Below are 16,334 nucleotides of genomic sequence, written 5' to 3'. Positions count from 1 at the left end.
GAGTACATTGTTTGAATCTGGGTATCCGAATAAATACAAACGGTTTACCACTCAACAAGTACACAAAAACGGAAAAAAAAAAATAAAATGAAAAACCTTTTCCTTACTCCATTATTCCAAACCAATATTGTCAAATGCATCCATCATTCAGTTTAATTAAAATCTTCAATAATACGTATATTTTTGTTATTTCTTAAAAGGTTTTTCGTTTTTGTTTCAAAATTTTTGAGTTTTTAAGAGAGAAGATACTTAAGTAACGCTTTAAAAGAGGTGTGTATTATATTCACTATTATCTTTTATGGTAATCTTATGTAAGATGTACATCATAACTTTTTATTTTTTGTAATTATTTTATATTAAATTAATATTATAATAAAAAATAAACTAATTAATAATGTATTTTAATATGAAAGGTGATATATAAAGAAAAGCATCCGTTTTGTGAGGCCGAGGAGGCTCCATTGAGGTCAATATCAAAGTTAACAGTAAAGACGAGAGGCTGAGAGGTCATATACGTTTTTTGCCATATTTTGAGAGAGAGAGAGAGAGAGAGCCATTCACCGCCAACGTTGGCGTCAAACAACCACTCATCTTGTCAATCACTGTCTTTGATTTGGTTCTTTGGTTAGTCGGTGTCATTCATTACGTTCATTACAGTACAAATTCCTTGCTATTAATTTAAAATGAATAATGTTTGGGACCCCTTTTGAGGTCATTCCTCACCCCCCTTTGTTACGTGGCAGGTGGTGATTGGGAGAGCAAAAAAAAAAAAAAGAAAAAAAAAGTAACCAATGAGAGAAAGAGGGGGCCAAAGGGAGTGGAGAAAAGAAGGATGAATCATTGTTGATTTAAAATATTCTACCACTGGAAAAAAGGTTGCACCCACCAAATCTGACTCAGAATAATTACACTTGTAATTATGATTGTCTCACTTCGATTCATTGCTTCCATTACACGTAAGCCCTCATTTCTCGAGATGCTGAGTTTGGATTAAAAAATGAAAATGAAAATTTGGATCATTCTTTTATCTAATGTGGTCATTGATCATGATTAGTTGAGGATTAAATTAACATGTCAATTTGAGACTTAAAAAAATGAACTCATTGTCAAGAGCCATCACTTGCTTATAATTTAATAGTTTAAAGAAAATCTATGTTGCACATTCCTCTAGTTACAAATGAAAGTATATTAAAATCTATAAAAAGATATGTAAAAATATATGAAAATATTTTGAGGAGCGTAAAAATTGCCTTAGAATACTAATTTTTTTGACATTTTCTCCCTCTTAATAATATCCCTATGAATGTCATTAGTATGACCTTTTTAATAATTAAATTCATCTCATCTTGTGTCTTAATGCGATGCTTTAATCATTCCACTGTTTGAAATTTAAGTAATAATTGAAACATCATTGACCAAAGTGAAATTTAAATTAAAATTGAAAAACAAAAGGTATAATTTGTTAAACAAAATTTTTCCCTCTAATACTCCTAAATTGTGTTCATGTGACCCACATGTAAGCACTTTCCGTCCAAATTTTTAACAATAAGTTATAAGATGACTATAAATTGAAACACATGTTAAAGTCTGACGCAAAAAAGATGAAAGATCAAGATGAAATTCAAGTAAAAATTTAAGAATGAAAAAGTATAATTTACCTAAAGTACATTATATATATATATATATATATATATATATATTTTGGGAGTGTATATATTATAGCAATTCCCTATAATATATATATATATATAGATCCATGGTTTTATGATACTTTTTCTAAGATGTGATATAGACCCATGAAGCTGGCCTCCATCCAATAAACAAAACTAATTTAAAGCTAAGGTAGTTGACGAAAAAACTATTAAAAGTATGTTTTCGTTGGTCAGTCTTTGAACATATAGCAACTAAATGACTTGACCTAAGTGTTTTATTAATTTGTTTCACAACTTAACCTCTTCTAAGCAGTTGAATGAAACATTTGGTTTACAGCTCATGGAAGACCAAAAATATATAGATATTACTGCACAAAAAAATTAATTAGAAAATTGTTATGTAAGCATAAATTTAAGTCGAAATCAATTGACATATTAAGCTTATGTTAGAAAATGTTAATTAATGATGTGTTCACCACACTGTCAAAATTCAATTTAATTTGTGCATGTTAGTCGATTTCGACTTGAAAATAACTGCTCAACTAATTATTATATGAAGTGCACACTTGTGCTTTAATGCTTATGTATGCAAAGGGATGGATCAGCTATGAACAACTAATTATATATATATATATATATACATATATATTGTCAAAAGTAATTGAGTATATGCTTTAGCCAGATGGAATCTATGGAATGTAAATGTGATTGCAGAACCTACATTTTAATTAGTACATAAAAGATATTGCAATGCTATCCAGGAAGCCTGAGTTTTAGGGCCTACGGCGAAACTAAAAAAGGGACTTATGTTCATACAATAAAAAAAAACAAAAAAAAACATCATGTTTGATATTACTATCAATGATTGATACTAAAATAGATATCAAAATATATTCATTCTAGAGTACTAAAAAAAAAAAAAAAACTACCGGTGTGTCACTACAAGAAAAAGTACCTTTGGCGACTAAATTTTTAGTCGCCAAAAGTCTATTTTTAGTCGCCAAAAGTCGACTTTTTAGTTTCCCCGACTAAATTTTTTAGTCGCCGGTTTTGTCGTGAAAACATGGTCGCCGGAGGTATTGGTGACAAAAAAAGTTTTAGTCGGCAAAAAAAGTTTTAGTCGGCAAAAAACAAGTCTTAGCGACCAAAGTTTTGGTCGCCAATAGTCAATTACACTTTTTAAAATTATACATTTAGCGACTAATCTTTTAGTCGCCAATAGTCAATGAATCGCCGACTAAACCGTTTAGTCGCCAAAAGAAACACTTTTGGCGACCAATAATTTTAGTCGCCAAAGGTTGTTCCGTGAAAAAAAAAAATACTAACTTTTATGCTTTTTCTGAAATTTGAACCACCAACCTCCTACATTCTAAACCTTTAACAACACACTCTCTCCACTATGCCACTACAACACCACATGAATATATATGCAACATATATTATTTATACACTATATTGACCCGTATTAATATAAAACTATATATATAAACATAATTATTTTTTATTGAGTATGATTGTATGTGTGATAGCATCTACTATACCAGGAATATCAATGAACCCGATTATTGCAAATGCTCAGGATACCCTTTTTTAGCTTCTAGGGTCTATTTCTTAGTTTAAGATCCCTCTTACTAATTGGAATCAAAGAATTAGTCGATCTATTCCGTCCAAAATGGGAATGGGCTAGGGTTATGAACTTATAATCTATAATCTGATGATCGAGTCGATTCCATGATTATAAGTTCATTCCATATCGGACCAGATCGGAATAGGGATATACATTCTCATTATGAGAAAGGGTTATTCGAGCGTATCTAAATAGATACTATGTTTACATATGGATCCCTACATTCCATTTAGGATTAGGAATAGACGTAATCGGACTTTTTACATATCTCTCCTTATTTGGGATCCTATTCACCTCTTTGGGCTTCTATTGAATCGAGAAATAAGTTTGATTGTCCATCTTTTTGATATTGATATAGAAGGCATCCTCCAGATAATTCAAATCCAAGCAATTGGATGTCCGACTCGAGCCTATATGACATGACCGATCAATAGCAATACTCCAACACCCCACCTTATAATTTATGTTAAAAATAAATTATTTACTAAAAAAAAAAATGAGAGCACTTTTGGCGACTAAATCTATTTTTTAGTCACCAATTCTATAGTTTTGTCTACTAATTATTTTTTAATCGCTAAAAAAATTAGTTCCCGCCTAAAAATAACCACTTTTGGCGACTAAACTGAATTTTAGTCGCCAATTGTACACTTTTAGCTACTAAATTTTTTTTAGTAGCCAAAAAGCTTCACTTTTGGTTACAAAATTTATTTTTGTTGGTAAAACACGTATAATCGGCGACCAAACTATTTTTTAGATGCCAAAACCTATACTTTTGGCTATTAAATTTTTTTAGTCGCCAAAAACCTTCACTATTGGCTACTAAAATTTTTTTAGTCGCTAAAACCCATATAATCGGAGACTAAACTGATTTTTAGTCGCCAATAACTACACATTTGGTTACTAAACTGTTTTAGTCGCCAAAAGTCTTCACTTTTGGCTACTAATTCCATTTTAGTCGCCAATTCTGCTACTTTCAGTGACGAAAATCCTTTTTTTAGTCGCTGATTCTGCTTTTTCTTGTAGTGTGTATTCATTATAGAGTTTTTAAAAAAAAAAAATTACTATAAGGTATAGTTTAAATCAACAAAACAAATTAATTAATCCACAAATTTAATTAATGAAATGTTCTAGCAGTGTGAAGCAAACAAATCTACTTGTTTCTTGTTATCAATATATTTATCAAGTGCTCCCTATTGAGATTGAATTAATTATTCTACTTTCGGCTTCTTTTTTCTCTTTTCATTTCCAGAACTATACTTATTAGGAAACTTGACTACAATCACAATTCAATCTACAAATCACAATCTACTGATTATTTCATATCTGATAGTAAATAAAATATAAAAAATAATTTAATGAAACAAAATTAGGACAAAAAATTAGGGGAAAATTATTTATTTCAATAAAATCTGATAAATAAAGAAGGTAAAAAAAAAATAGGACAAGTTTATTATTCCACTAAGATCTGATAAAGAAAGAAGGTAGAAAAAAATTAGGATAAATTTATTTATTTCATTAAAATCTGATAGTAAAAGAGAGATAAAGAGAGAGAGAGAGAGAGAATGGCTTACTAAGAGAGAGAGAGAGAGAGTGAGTCGCCACCGTTGATAATTATAATCAATTTATGCTGCCACTCAGTGCTCTTGCTTATGCTTTGTATGCTTTCTTTCCTTTGTCACTTTGTGAGAGAGAGAGAGAGAGAGATTGAGAGCTTGTATGTATTATTCTTCTTCCTGGGTCATCAACACTTTCTGTAGATATTTTAATTTTAATTAGGCCAAATCATACTTATAAATAAATATGATCCAATAAAATATTTTTGGGCCCTTTGAATTGGTCCTATAATAACAAAAATAATTTGAGCCAATTTAAATTTATAATATATTATAATACTTTACTAAATTTGGAACCCTTGTTTTTGGCCAAATTTTTGGAACATAAAGCACAGGCCTCAGTCACCTTAGCCTAAGACCGGTACTGATGCTATCATTATCAAACTAAGGTATTGGGGATTGAACTTAAGAGTGATTGTTTTTTTTTTTTTAGGGCTAGTAAGGAATTCGTAGAATTCGTAATCCGATCCGGTCCAGTCCAATCTGGTAGGTTTGAATTGATTTTTTGAATCTATGATTCGGTTCCGGATTGAAAAATTAAAAATCCATAGTCCATGGATCGGTTCCGGATTGAACCCCACGGTTCCGGATTGGAACCGATCTGAACCATATACAAATAGTTTATATTTATATTATACATCCTCTCGTATAATATCTTTTCTTATTCCATATAAAACTTAAACGCAAACCTAAACCCGTATAGTATCTTCTTTTATTACTTTTGTTTGTTGGTTTTTAGTTTTAATTTGTAATGGTTTAAATACTTATGGTATAACTAATTTTCTTATATTTTTAAAATTTTAGAACAGTATGTCGCTATTATGGAAAGACATATTATTATTGTAGAATTAATATGATGCTATGTTTTATGTTTTTATGAAATTAAAATGTTCTATATTTCTTTTTTTTGTTATATAATTATGTGAATCTGTGGTCCTAAACTAATCTACTCTGTGTTTAAATAGATTGGTTTGAATTGATTCCAAGATTTAAATAGTTTGGATTGGTTTCAATTTTTCTAAAAGTGTAGATGATAGATTGATTCTAATTTTATCCCAATTTAAACCAATCCGAACCATGTTCGCCCTTAATTTTTTTAATTGTCATGAGCTGACTTAAGAAGAATACAAAAAAGAATATAGTAATGGTGAAGAGGAAAAATGGACAAGATAATCATCATAAGGTGACTCGTAGAAGATAAAAAAATAAAATAACGTTTTGAAAAGTTGGTAAAAAATTAACTTTTGACTTTTTGAGTCAAAAAAATTAACTTTTTAAGTAATGACTTGAGTAAAAAAGTTAATTTTTTTAACTAAAAAAACTAAAAACTAACTTTTTTTAGAAGTTGCCAAAGCAAAGTAGAAGTTTCATTTGTTCTAAATTTATAAACATGTACTTCTTTTTCTTTTCTTTTTTTAATATAAACACATAGTTGAAAAAAAAAAAAAAAATAGAAGAAGTTATAAATCACAGGTTCAATTGATGACAACCCTACACGTACATGTCCTTATTCTCATGATTAAGCAGAGGCAGTAGAAGCAACTGGTGATAATTTTTTCTTTAATTTTTGAAATAAATTACAAATACATCTTTTGAAATTTACTTAAATTATAAATTACTTTCTATAGTTCTAAAAATTACATTATATCCCTTAGGCTCCATTTATTTTCAGAGGTAGAATGGAAGAGATTCATAGTGAGGGGATTAAGTAAAATTGTGTTTGTTTTGATGATAGTTGTTAGTATATGAATTGTTAAATTATTTTTATATAAAATAATAAAATAAATAAAAAAATATAAAAAATTAAACATTAATATTTAAAAAAAATTCCCAATATAAAAAAATAAAAAAATTTCTAATCTCCTCACTATTTTTCTAATACCATCTCCACATCTTCCATCTCAATTCCCCTTTCAACCTCCATCTATATCACTTCTTCCATCCTAATCCCCTCTCCAACTCTACAAACAAACACAACACTAAATAACCCAACCTCCATCCTAGTCCTCTTCCATCTATTTAACCCCAAAACAAACGGGGCCTTAAGGTTTCTAATTTCATAACAAATAGGTCCTTTTATTAATAAATTATTAAGTTAATTAACAGTTTTTAATAATATTAAAATTTTATTTCAATTAATAATTCAGATAATTTTATTATTGTATAAATGAATAATTAGTTAATTAACAGTTTTTAATAATATTAAAATTTTATTTCAATTAATAATTCAGATAATTTTATTATTGTATAGATGAATAGTTAAAAATTTCACTTTTTCAATTAATTCTGTTAAATAAAAAATTCTGACAAGAAAATATTTGTAATTTTTCAAACCATAAGAAGCAATTCGTATTTTAAGTAAAACACAAAGGTGTATTCCTAATTTTGTTCTAATTGTCTCTACAAAGGAAAATGAATTTGACTTGAGGTTGTCTTTGGATTTATGAATTGAAAAGAGATTTAATTTTCAATTATGTAAGGATTTTGCCTCAAAAGTTATATTTCATCTATCATGAGTTCGGATCCTTTTTAGTCATTTTTCCTACCACCATCTTCAAGTGGTTTCATATAGGACGATATAAAACACTACCATTAAAAAGACGTCTTTCAGTTAGAGTCCAAAGAGATAAACATGTGAGGTTAATCGTTGGTTTAGACTATAATGAATAATACTATCAAGTGGAAGTTGCACTGTATGTCTAATATGGTATCAAAACCAGGGTAGTCTGTGTTAAAGTGGAGACGTTGACATGTCACATCAATTGCTGACAATGTCTAAAATAAACTTACAAGAGGTGCACTCTTTACATTTGTAATTAATCTCTTGTTAATTGGAGGAAAAATGATGTGGGGGCATCGGCAAGGTGTTGCTTGTGTCATATTTTTTTTCTTTTGATCAAAAGAAATTTTCATTAAGACAAGCCAAACGATATATATAGAAGAGTCCATCAAATAGATAAAACTTATACCAAAAGAAGAAAAAAATCAGAGTAAGAAGCATAAACGAGTAAAACTATGAAAAATCCAGATGCACAACTTGTGCTTGTACGTTAAAAGCAAAAGTCGATCATAAAAGTTCAACAGTAGCACATATCTTAGATAAATCATATATTAAAACCACAGAGTAGGTGAGCTACACCACAATACCGATAGACTCTAAGAAACACAACTAAAAACCAAAATAAATAAGAAAAAACAAGAAAAACTCAACCTCAGTCCCAAGAAACAACCAGATCCGTAGAGGGGGGGCCAGATCCGTGGCAAATCCGGTGGTGGTACGATGGTGGTGGCTACGGCGAAAGGCAGAGAAGGTGGGATATGATAGATCCAGTGTCGGCGGGAAGGGAGGAGGACAAAATTAGCAAACCTTCCACCATGAGGGGGAAGAAGCACCTCACAAAGTGAGAGAGATTGGGAAAAAAGAGCTCCAAAGGCTTATTGTGCAGAAAAATGGAAGAAAACAAGGGAAGGGAGGGAGGGGGGGGGAAGAATGAGAGAGGTGGCTAGAGGTCGGAACCCCCCCCCTCCCCCCCGGGCTGCGCTCCCAAAATGAGACTCTACCCAAAATGGAACCCTAATGCTGTGTTTGGTTGGAGATTTGGGGAAGGATTTGGAAAAGGAAAGGGAAAAGGTATGTGAAACTATGTGAAATGTAGGTATATTTTTTTTACATTTCACTTACCTTTTTCATTTCTCTTTCCAAATCACTCCTCAAATCTCTCAATCACACACAGTATAAAGGAGGAAGAGAGAGAATTTGCTTGCGTCATTTGAATTAATAGTATGGTTACATTCATTTCGTGGCACCATACTGGCAAAGAAAAGATGGGGATTTGTTTTTGTAGAGGAAAATTCTTTTCATAAAATTTTTATTTTTGTTTGTTCAAAATTTCCTTTATACTATTGTTTGACATGTAAAGTGAGATGCGTCAGAAACTACACCACCAGTAAAATGGTTTGCATTTTTAGTGAGTAGGAATAGGTAGTGAAAGCACTACTTTAGTTTTTTTTTTTTTTTTTTTTTTGCGTGAAAATCTCACCAAATTCACAATATTTTTTTTTAATATATAAATTGTGATTGCATGACTTCAGATTTGAGTTCACATTTCGAGAGTCAAGATCAGTTTGATTTTGGGTTCGTTATTATTTTGAACCAAGTCGAACTATGTGTGCCCTTGCCCTTGGCTCTCCCTAAGGATGATCTTGGCCCAATCATTGTCTAGCTAAATTCAGTGACAACTTCAAAAAATTTGGAGGAAGCCATCAAAGGATTGGGCACCTTGGCAATACAAGGACATGAACATGTGAAGGGTCAGGCCACTGGACCAGAGTGGTGGCCTTCTGAGTGATTTATAGAACATCAACAGCAAAAGTGCAGATGCTTAGAACATGCCTCTGAAAGGTTAAGAACTTAAGAGCTTGCTAACCTAAGTAGAAAACAAAACGAGCGTCGTTCTGCAAAATTGATTATATTGTAATAATAGTACATTTTTTTACCGAAAGCACCAATTTTTCGCACCAAAAATATCATTCATAATTGGGGATGGGTGAGGTTGCAGATTATTTAAGAGCCGATTTTAATTTACATATTCACGTGGATTTCATCCTCAGCCTTCAGGAGACTCTAAAAAAAATTAGATAAGAGCAGTTTTAGCAACAGCGAGCGCTTCAATAGGCCTAAAACATGATGCACTATGTTCAACAAGTTTCTCAAGTTAGAACAGTAGATACATATCAATCATGGATCAGCACTACACTTGCTTAGCTCCTCAATCACTTCTTCCATAGCTGGCCTTTGTTCCGGAAGCTCATGGGTACAAGCCAGTGAGATTTTTGTTAGCTTAGTTGCCTCAGAGTCGAAGAAATTGCCCCTGAGATTTGGGTCAATAAGATCTTCCAATCTGCAAGATTCAGCTGCCAATCGTATCAGGTTGGTGAGTTTACTTTTACCAGAGAGGATTTGGAGGATGATCACTCCAAATGCATACACATCGCTCTTCTCTGTGAAACGGCCAGTGGTGATGTACTCAGGAGCCATATAGCCTAGGGCAGCGCTGACCTTGACAGCGGAGAAGACAACGTCATCAGCAAGGAGCTTGAGGAGACCAGAATCCGATATTAATGGATCAAACTTTTCGTCAATGAGGACTTTCTCTACGGAAATGTTTTGGTGAACCATCCCAAGTTTGCTTGCTTCACTTCTGTGCAAGTAACTAATGCCTGATTGCAAAAGAACAAAAAATGTTGATTTAATAGGCTATATGGAATTAACAATCATGAATTTGTAGAAAAACAGTACAATAAAAATCAGAAGGAACATCATGGAGCACATAAGTTTTTTTTAAAAAAAATGCAAATTACAGAGAACCACTTATTTATTATTATTATTTTTTAAATGTAGAACTGACCTTTTGCAATCCCATTTATGATAGAAACCCTAGTAGGCCAGTCAAGAACATGGCTGCTTCCATCTTGCACATCAAGATATTGCGATAGGTTTCCTTTAGAAGCAAAATCATAGATGAGAAAACATTCACCCCTGCCCTTCGAATAACAAAAACCTCTCAGCTTAACAAGGTTTTCGTGTTTCAGAGAGGTTAACAACCTTAATCCTTTCATGAACTCAGCTTCTTCTGACTTACAACAGGTCACATTAATGCTCTTAACAGCTACAATGGATCCATCTTTCAGAATCCCTTTGTAGACGGCACAAAAATTGGATTTCCCCAATAAATTCACCTCTGAGAAGTACTGAGTTGCTGATTCAACGTCTTCCAAATTGAACTTAAATCCCGGGGGAAACTCCTGAGAAACCCCATTGCCATCATGGGTATCAGCCAACGGGTCCCATCCATTCCTATACTCGAGACATACCAATGGAGAGGCAGTTCTCATGCAAAACTCCTTGGCCTGATCAGCGGTGCTGAGCTGACCATCAGAAGTATCAAATGTGTTTCCGATCTTCTGTTTTCTCCTCCGGTATCGAATGAAAATCAGGAATCCACCAATTATCAACATGGCCGTGACTGTAATAGCCCCGACAACAATGGCAACTTGTGCTAATTTTGATGAACCTGAGCAATGGGTGTGGTTGCAGTGTGCCTGGAAACTAGCAGATAAAGGTACGCTTTCTGGAGCAGTAGCATTTGATTTAGGTTTGAAGGGTTCAACTTGAATGCTCAGATCATCCCAAGGGAGGCAAACTCTCAATGATGAAAATCCAACACCACATAAACCTGGATTGTTCTTGCAATTGAATCCTTCATTCAATCTTTTCAAATCTTGAGATTTATCCCCCCACAAAAAAAAAAATACAGTTACTACCGGTTTAGATTAGCCAGAATTGGAATTTAGATAAAAGTGCACACACACACAAGACAAGCAAAGGAAAGAAATTACACTTCGAATAGGCCATTTTGTATGAAAGAAAGAAGGAAGAAAACAACTTACCAGGAGGAACAATGCCAGAGAGAGTATTGTTTTCAACAGCTAAAACTTCCAAGTGTGGAATGTCAGCTAAACTTTCTGGAATTGGACCGGATAGCTGATTAAAACTCAAATAAAGTGTTTTTAGCATCCCCAAATTCCCTAAGCTCGTTGGAATTGAACCATCTAATCTATTATTTTGCAGAGAAAGAACACCTAACTTATTTAGTGACCCCATCTTTGTAGGTATGTGTCCAGTCAGCTGGTTACAACACAGATCCAAAACTAGCAAACAAAGAACAAATATCCATATAAGTTGAATTTAAAAAAGGAAGTGGAAAAGTGCAAAAACAAAAACAAAAACAAAACAAAACAAAAAAGAAAGAAAAGAAAAAGAAAAATTAGTGTATTAGTACTATCACAGCTTTTTCTCTGATATGTAGTCGCATGTCAAATTGGAGAAGCACCCAGATTCCACAATTGAAAGGCGATCCTAATTGGTTAATGCAGAAAACAAAAAACCCAAAAATCTGCCTTAAAAGTGGAATCAGATCCTAAATCATCCGTTCTTGCCTAATTTTAGTAATTTTCGGAACACAGTAACAAAGATAAAAGCTTGCTTCTATTTCATTCAGCCATTTTCAAACAAATCTATTTGCTCCAAACAAAGAAAAACTACAAATCTGCAAACAAAATTGAAGCTTCTTTCTAACAAATTCAGCAATTTATCTGATGATAACCCATATGATTAAATTGACGATGAGCAGAGAAATTTTACATCAATCCTAAGCAAGAAAGTGTAAAAAGAACCAATTTTGATACATATTTCAACACATTCATATACTAACCTTGAAGACTTGCCATGTCTCCAATCTCAGGAGGTATTGTCCCATAGAGATCATTCTCATTGAGATAAAGATCAGTCAATTCAGTGAGATTAGCTATCTCTTTTGGTATCTCCCCAGTCAAAGAATTGTAATGCAAGTACAGACCAGACAAGCACTTCAACTCTGCCACCGCTGGAGAAACCTTCCCGGAGAGACCCTTTCCCGGCAAAGAAATGTTGGCCACTTTCCGGTGATCATTGCAAGCCACACCCACAAATGTGCCACTACATGGGTCGCCATCACTGGTCCAAGAAGACAAGCACTTGTTTTCTGGGTCGAGAAAGGACTTTATCTCCATGAGAGCTCTCAGCTCGGCATTTCCACAAACAGTTTCTACACCGGAAAGTGCAAGAAAAAGAAGAAAGGCAGAGACACAACAGTGAATACCCATTTTGGGTTTGGATCAAAACAGAATTTTCTCTTTCTTGCTAAAAAATTCTGAGATTCGCGCTGTTTCCCTACTCCAAAAGCGCTCCTTTCTTGTTGTTTAGCAGGCCAGAGATGAGCAGACTGTGTGTGTACGTGTCTGAGGAGAGAGAGAGAGAGAGAGAGAGAGAGTGTAGCATTTGTCAAAACGAAAGTGTAAAAGGTTTCGTTCAAAAAAAAAAAACAAGAGTAAAAGGTACTACGGGTGTTTGGTTTTTGTTTTAGGATAAATTTTTAAAAAAAATTGGGAGCAAGAGTAAAAAAAATTTTGATTTGTAATTTATGTAATGAATGAGATCAATAACAATGTCAAAATTTGTGTTGGTACGTTAGTTAGTATATTAATTGGTGCATATAATATTATTCTTTAAAAATAATTTTGAAATTTGGGAGTTTGAGATTATTTGATATTTTATTGTAGTTGATTAGATATGTGTGAGAGAAAAAATGATTAATTGGTATGTAAGAAAGATAAAGTAATTTTATAAATTTTTTTAAAAAAACTTAAACTAAACAAATTTTTTTTTAAGAATAATCAAATCAAATAAACTTTTCCAAGACAAGATTTTGTAGTTGAGATACAACCAAAGAAGACTTTTGAGCTGCACTCTGTTATGTGACTCTGTTATATGGGATAGGAGTCGATGATTACCGTTGGGCAGGGGTTCAATTCGGGCGGGTTCAGTCAGATTGAGAAGTTGTTCAAGTTCAGTCTAAGTTGTATAGAAACTTGCTCAAGTCCGCCCAAGCTCGAATTGTAACCCGAGGTTGTCTGCCCAAGCCCAACCCGAGCTAAACCCTAATTGCCCGAGTTGCCCGCATTGCCCGAATTGTAAATGAATTTCAGTTTTTATTTATTTATTTATTTATTTTTATTATAGAAAATTATTAATACCATCAAAAAAAATAATTTATATAATGTAAGAGAGATGCCACTATAGTAGTCCTTACAATTTATGAGTGAATAAAAAGAAAAAAAGTAAAATTTTATGTTATTTGTATATATAACATATATTCAATATGATTTAATAATATAAATTACTTTAATATTATGTAATGACTAATAATTTATATTTATATTTAATATTTTTATATATCTATATATGTATAATTCGGGTTTCAGGTTGCTCGGGTTGTTTGACATCTTTGCCCAAGCCTGCCCAAATTTAATTCGGACTTCTGAATTTTTACCCAAGTTCGTACCGAATTTGAAAATATTTTGTCCAAGCCCTAAAAAAATTCAGGCTGGGCTCGGGTTGAGCCTGCCTAAGTTACACCGCTACCGTTGGGTTAGCATGCACTCGGTTAAAAATACAATGGTATAATTATTTTGTATTTTTAGTAAATTTTAAAAATATTTTTATTAGTTTTTTTATAAAAAAAAATTAGATTAACTTTAATGTTGATATATTTAAAAAGTATAAAATTTATACAAAAATCATTAAAAAATTCATTAAAAATAATAAAATATAAATTTGTATATTTTTGTATTTGGGGAATTTTTAAATTTTTTTTAAAATATTATAATTTTTAAGTGTATCTAGATTACGTATGTCTAAAAAATATTTTTTAATAAAATATTAAAAAAATACTAAAAAACTAAAATAAATAAAGAACTCAATTTAAAAAAAAATAGTGCAAAACAAACAACAAATCATTTAGATTAATAATTATTAATTTGGAATGGACTAGGCTTCTCTTTAGTGAGAGAAACATGCTCAGTTATGATGATTCAAATTGTTTATTTGGTAAGATTTTGTAACAAATCATTTATGTCAAAAGTTAGGTTGATCCAACATTAATAACTACTTAATTGGATCTCATTTGTTTGAAGAAAGTAGACGGATTACCTTTCATAATCATACTATTTGTTAATTATTTTCAAAAAAAAATGTGATTTGTTCTTAATATCCAATTAATATAATTTAGTATCACTAGCATTACCCTTTGAAATATCACTACTGAAAAATCTAGAAATCCCCTAGATATTGATTTGTGATTATGTAACAATTTTAAGCAGTATATAACAATCCCAATCAAACAATCAAGACAAATCAACACAACGATTTTAACGTGGAAAAATCACAATTGAACACCTCCAACTGTGATTAAAAAACCACGGCCAACAGCCACAAAACAATTCACTAGGAAAATTTAAAGGAATTACACGGGTATACTCTCAATTACCTAGCGAATCCACGCCTAATTGAACCAACCTCTATGTGTCTCTTCCAACCCCGTCTTCACCTCGGAATTGTCTTTACGATGAGCCACTCCAGAATCCACCGAAACTTCAGGCTCGAATTCTTCAGAATCCACCGAAGAACAACTTTCTCTCTCATGTATAACAAACAAAACCTTTGATGTACTCTCTTTAAACCATAAGTTGAATACTCAATAAAACATCAAAAAAAAACTAACAAAATATCCCCAAATATAAACCTTAAGAACCAAAAAGAAGATCTGGAGTACTTCAGGAGTAGTCTAGTTTTGGGAGAAAACCAACTACTTATAGAAAATCAAAAGTAATCTTAGATTTGGAAGAAAACCCAATCCTTATTGAAATCCGGAAAACTGTGTTCGCGCGGTCCGCTCGAGCGCCCAACATCCCGCTCGAGCGTCTTCAACAAAATATGCATGTGACAAAATAGAGGTCCGCTCGAGCGCTTGAGAACCTACTCGAGCGCGAAATCACACCTTCTGGTATTTTTACAGACCTGACAAACTTCTGAAACCCAACATTCTCCGCTTGAGCGGACAGGCAACTTGGAATGCATTTTTACATTTTGCTTCGGGGGTGCTGCCCCTCGACCTCGCCGTGGCGCTGCCCCGGACCCGCCAAGGGGCGCTGTCTCCTAGACCCCCACGAGCTGACCGGGCAGCTCGATCCCCGACATAATCAGCGAAGTGACAATTTTGAAAGCATTAGCATCACAAACTTCTCTGAAAGGCACAATTCGGATTGGATTCGCATCTAAACACTCATAGCCTCACTGAAATAAAAATGCGAAAATAAATACAACTGAAAGGAGTTTTGTCAAACGGGATTGCCAAGAATAAAACTTAACAATCTCCCCCTTTGGCAATGCCATGACAAAACACACCTAACAAATAAAATTCTAAACACCCTAACCCATTATAGCCAACAAAAGCCAACTTCTTTCTCAATGTCATGATCTGCAAAACAGTTATTAGTGCCACAATCTTCAAAACAACTATTAGTCCCACAAGAGGATATGAAAAAGTAATAGACATATGACACGATTAACTTGAAACATGAGATGGAAAACTTGAATAGATGAAAGCTAAGACTCATGAAAAACAACTCTCAATCAACAAAAGCAAGATCATAAACCAACCCAAGCAATGATATGACGATGTAAATACCAGGAACATGCAAGAAAGAAATAATTAGCAAACAGTGCATAGCAACATGCAAAAACATATAGCCAATCTCCCTTACCAAACAAATCAAAGTGTTCATGCTAACAAACTCTTGCAATGAAAAATCAAACTCCCTTACCAACCCAAATCAAGATGAACCAAACTCCCCCTCAATAAAAGCAACCACAGACATTGAAAACAGTGAACAAGAAAGCAAACGACAAAAATAATATGGTGGAGCAAGCAGGAAATCTCAAATTTGTACCTTAAAACACACAAGATTATCCAAGAAGCACAATTACTAGAAAACACAATGTGC

General features: G+C 32.8%; 1 protein-coding gene across 1 annotated transcript; it reads right to left on the bottom strand.

Moving 5' to 3' along the window:
- Positions 1 to 9,324: 9,324 nt before the first annotated feature.
- Positions 9,325 to 12,843, bottom strand: LOC114262044 (protein CLAVATA3 INSENSITIVE RECEPTOR KINASE 6). The gene is made up of 4 exons (XM_028202384.2): positions 12,167 to 12,843; positions 11,343 to 11,603; positions 10,301 to 11,173; positions 9,325 to 10,112 (listed from the first exon to the last, which is right to left on the bottom strand). The coding sequence occupies exons 1-4, from the start codon at positions 12,594 to 12,596 to the stop codon at positions 9,631 to 9,633; spliced, it is 2,046 nt and encodes a 681-aa protein (XP_028058185.2). The 5' UTR covers positions 12,597 to 12,843; the 3' UTR covers positions 9,325 to 9,630.
- Positions 12,844 to 16,334: the final 3,491 nt, after the last annotated feature.

The sequence above is a fragment of the Camellia sinensis genome, chromosome 13 (assembly GCF_055761805.1).
Source record: "Camellia sinensis isolate YWXY chromosome 13, ASM5576180v1, whole genome shotgun sequence".
Classification (NCBI taxonomy): domain Eukaryota; kingdom Viridiplantae; phylum Streptophyta; class Magnoliopsida; order Ericales; family Theaceae; genus Camellia; species Camellia sinensis.
Note: the sequence above shows the minus strand (reverse complement) of the source record. Positions and strands in the feature narration are given on the sequence as shown.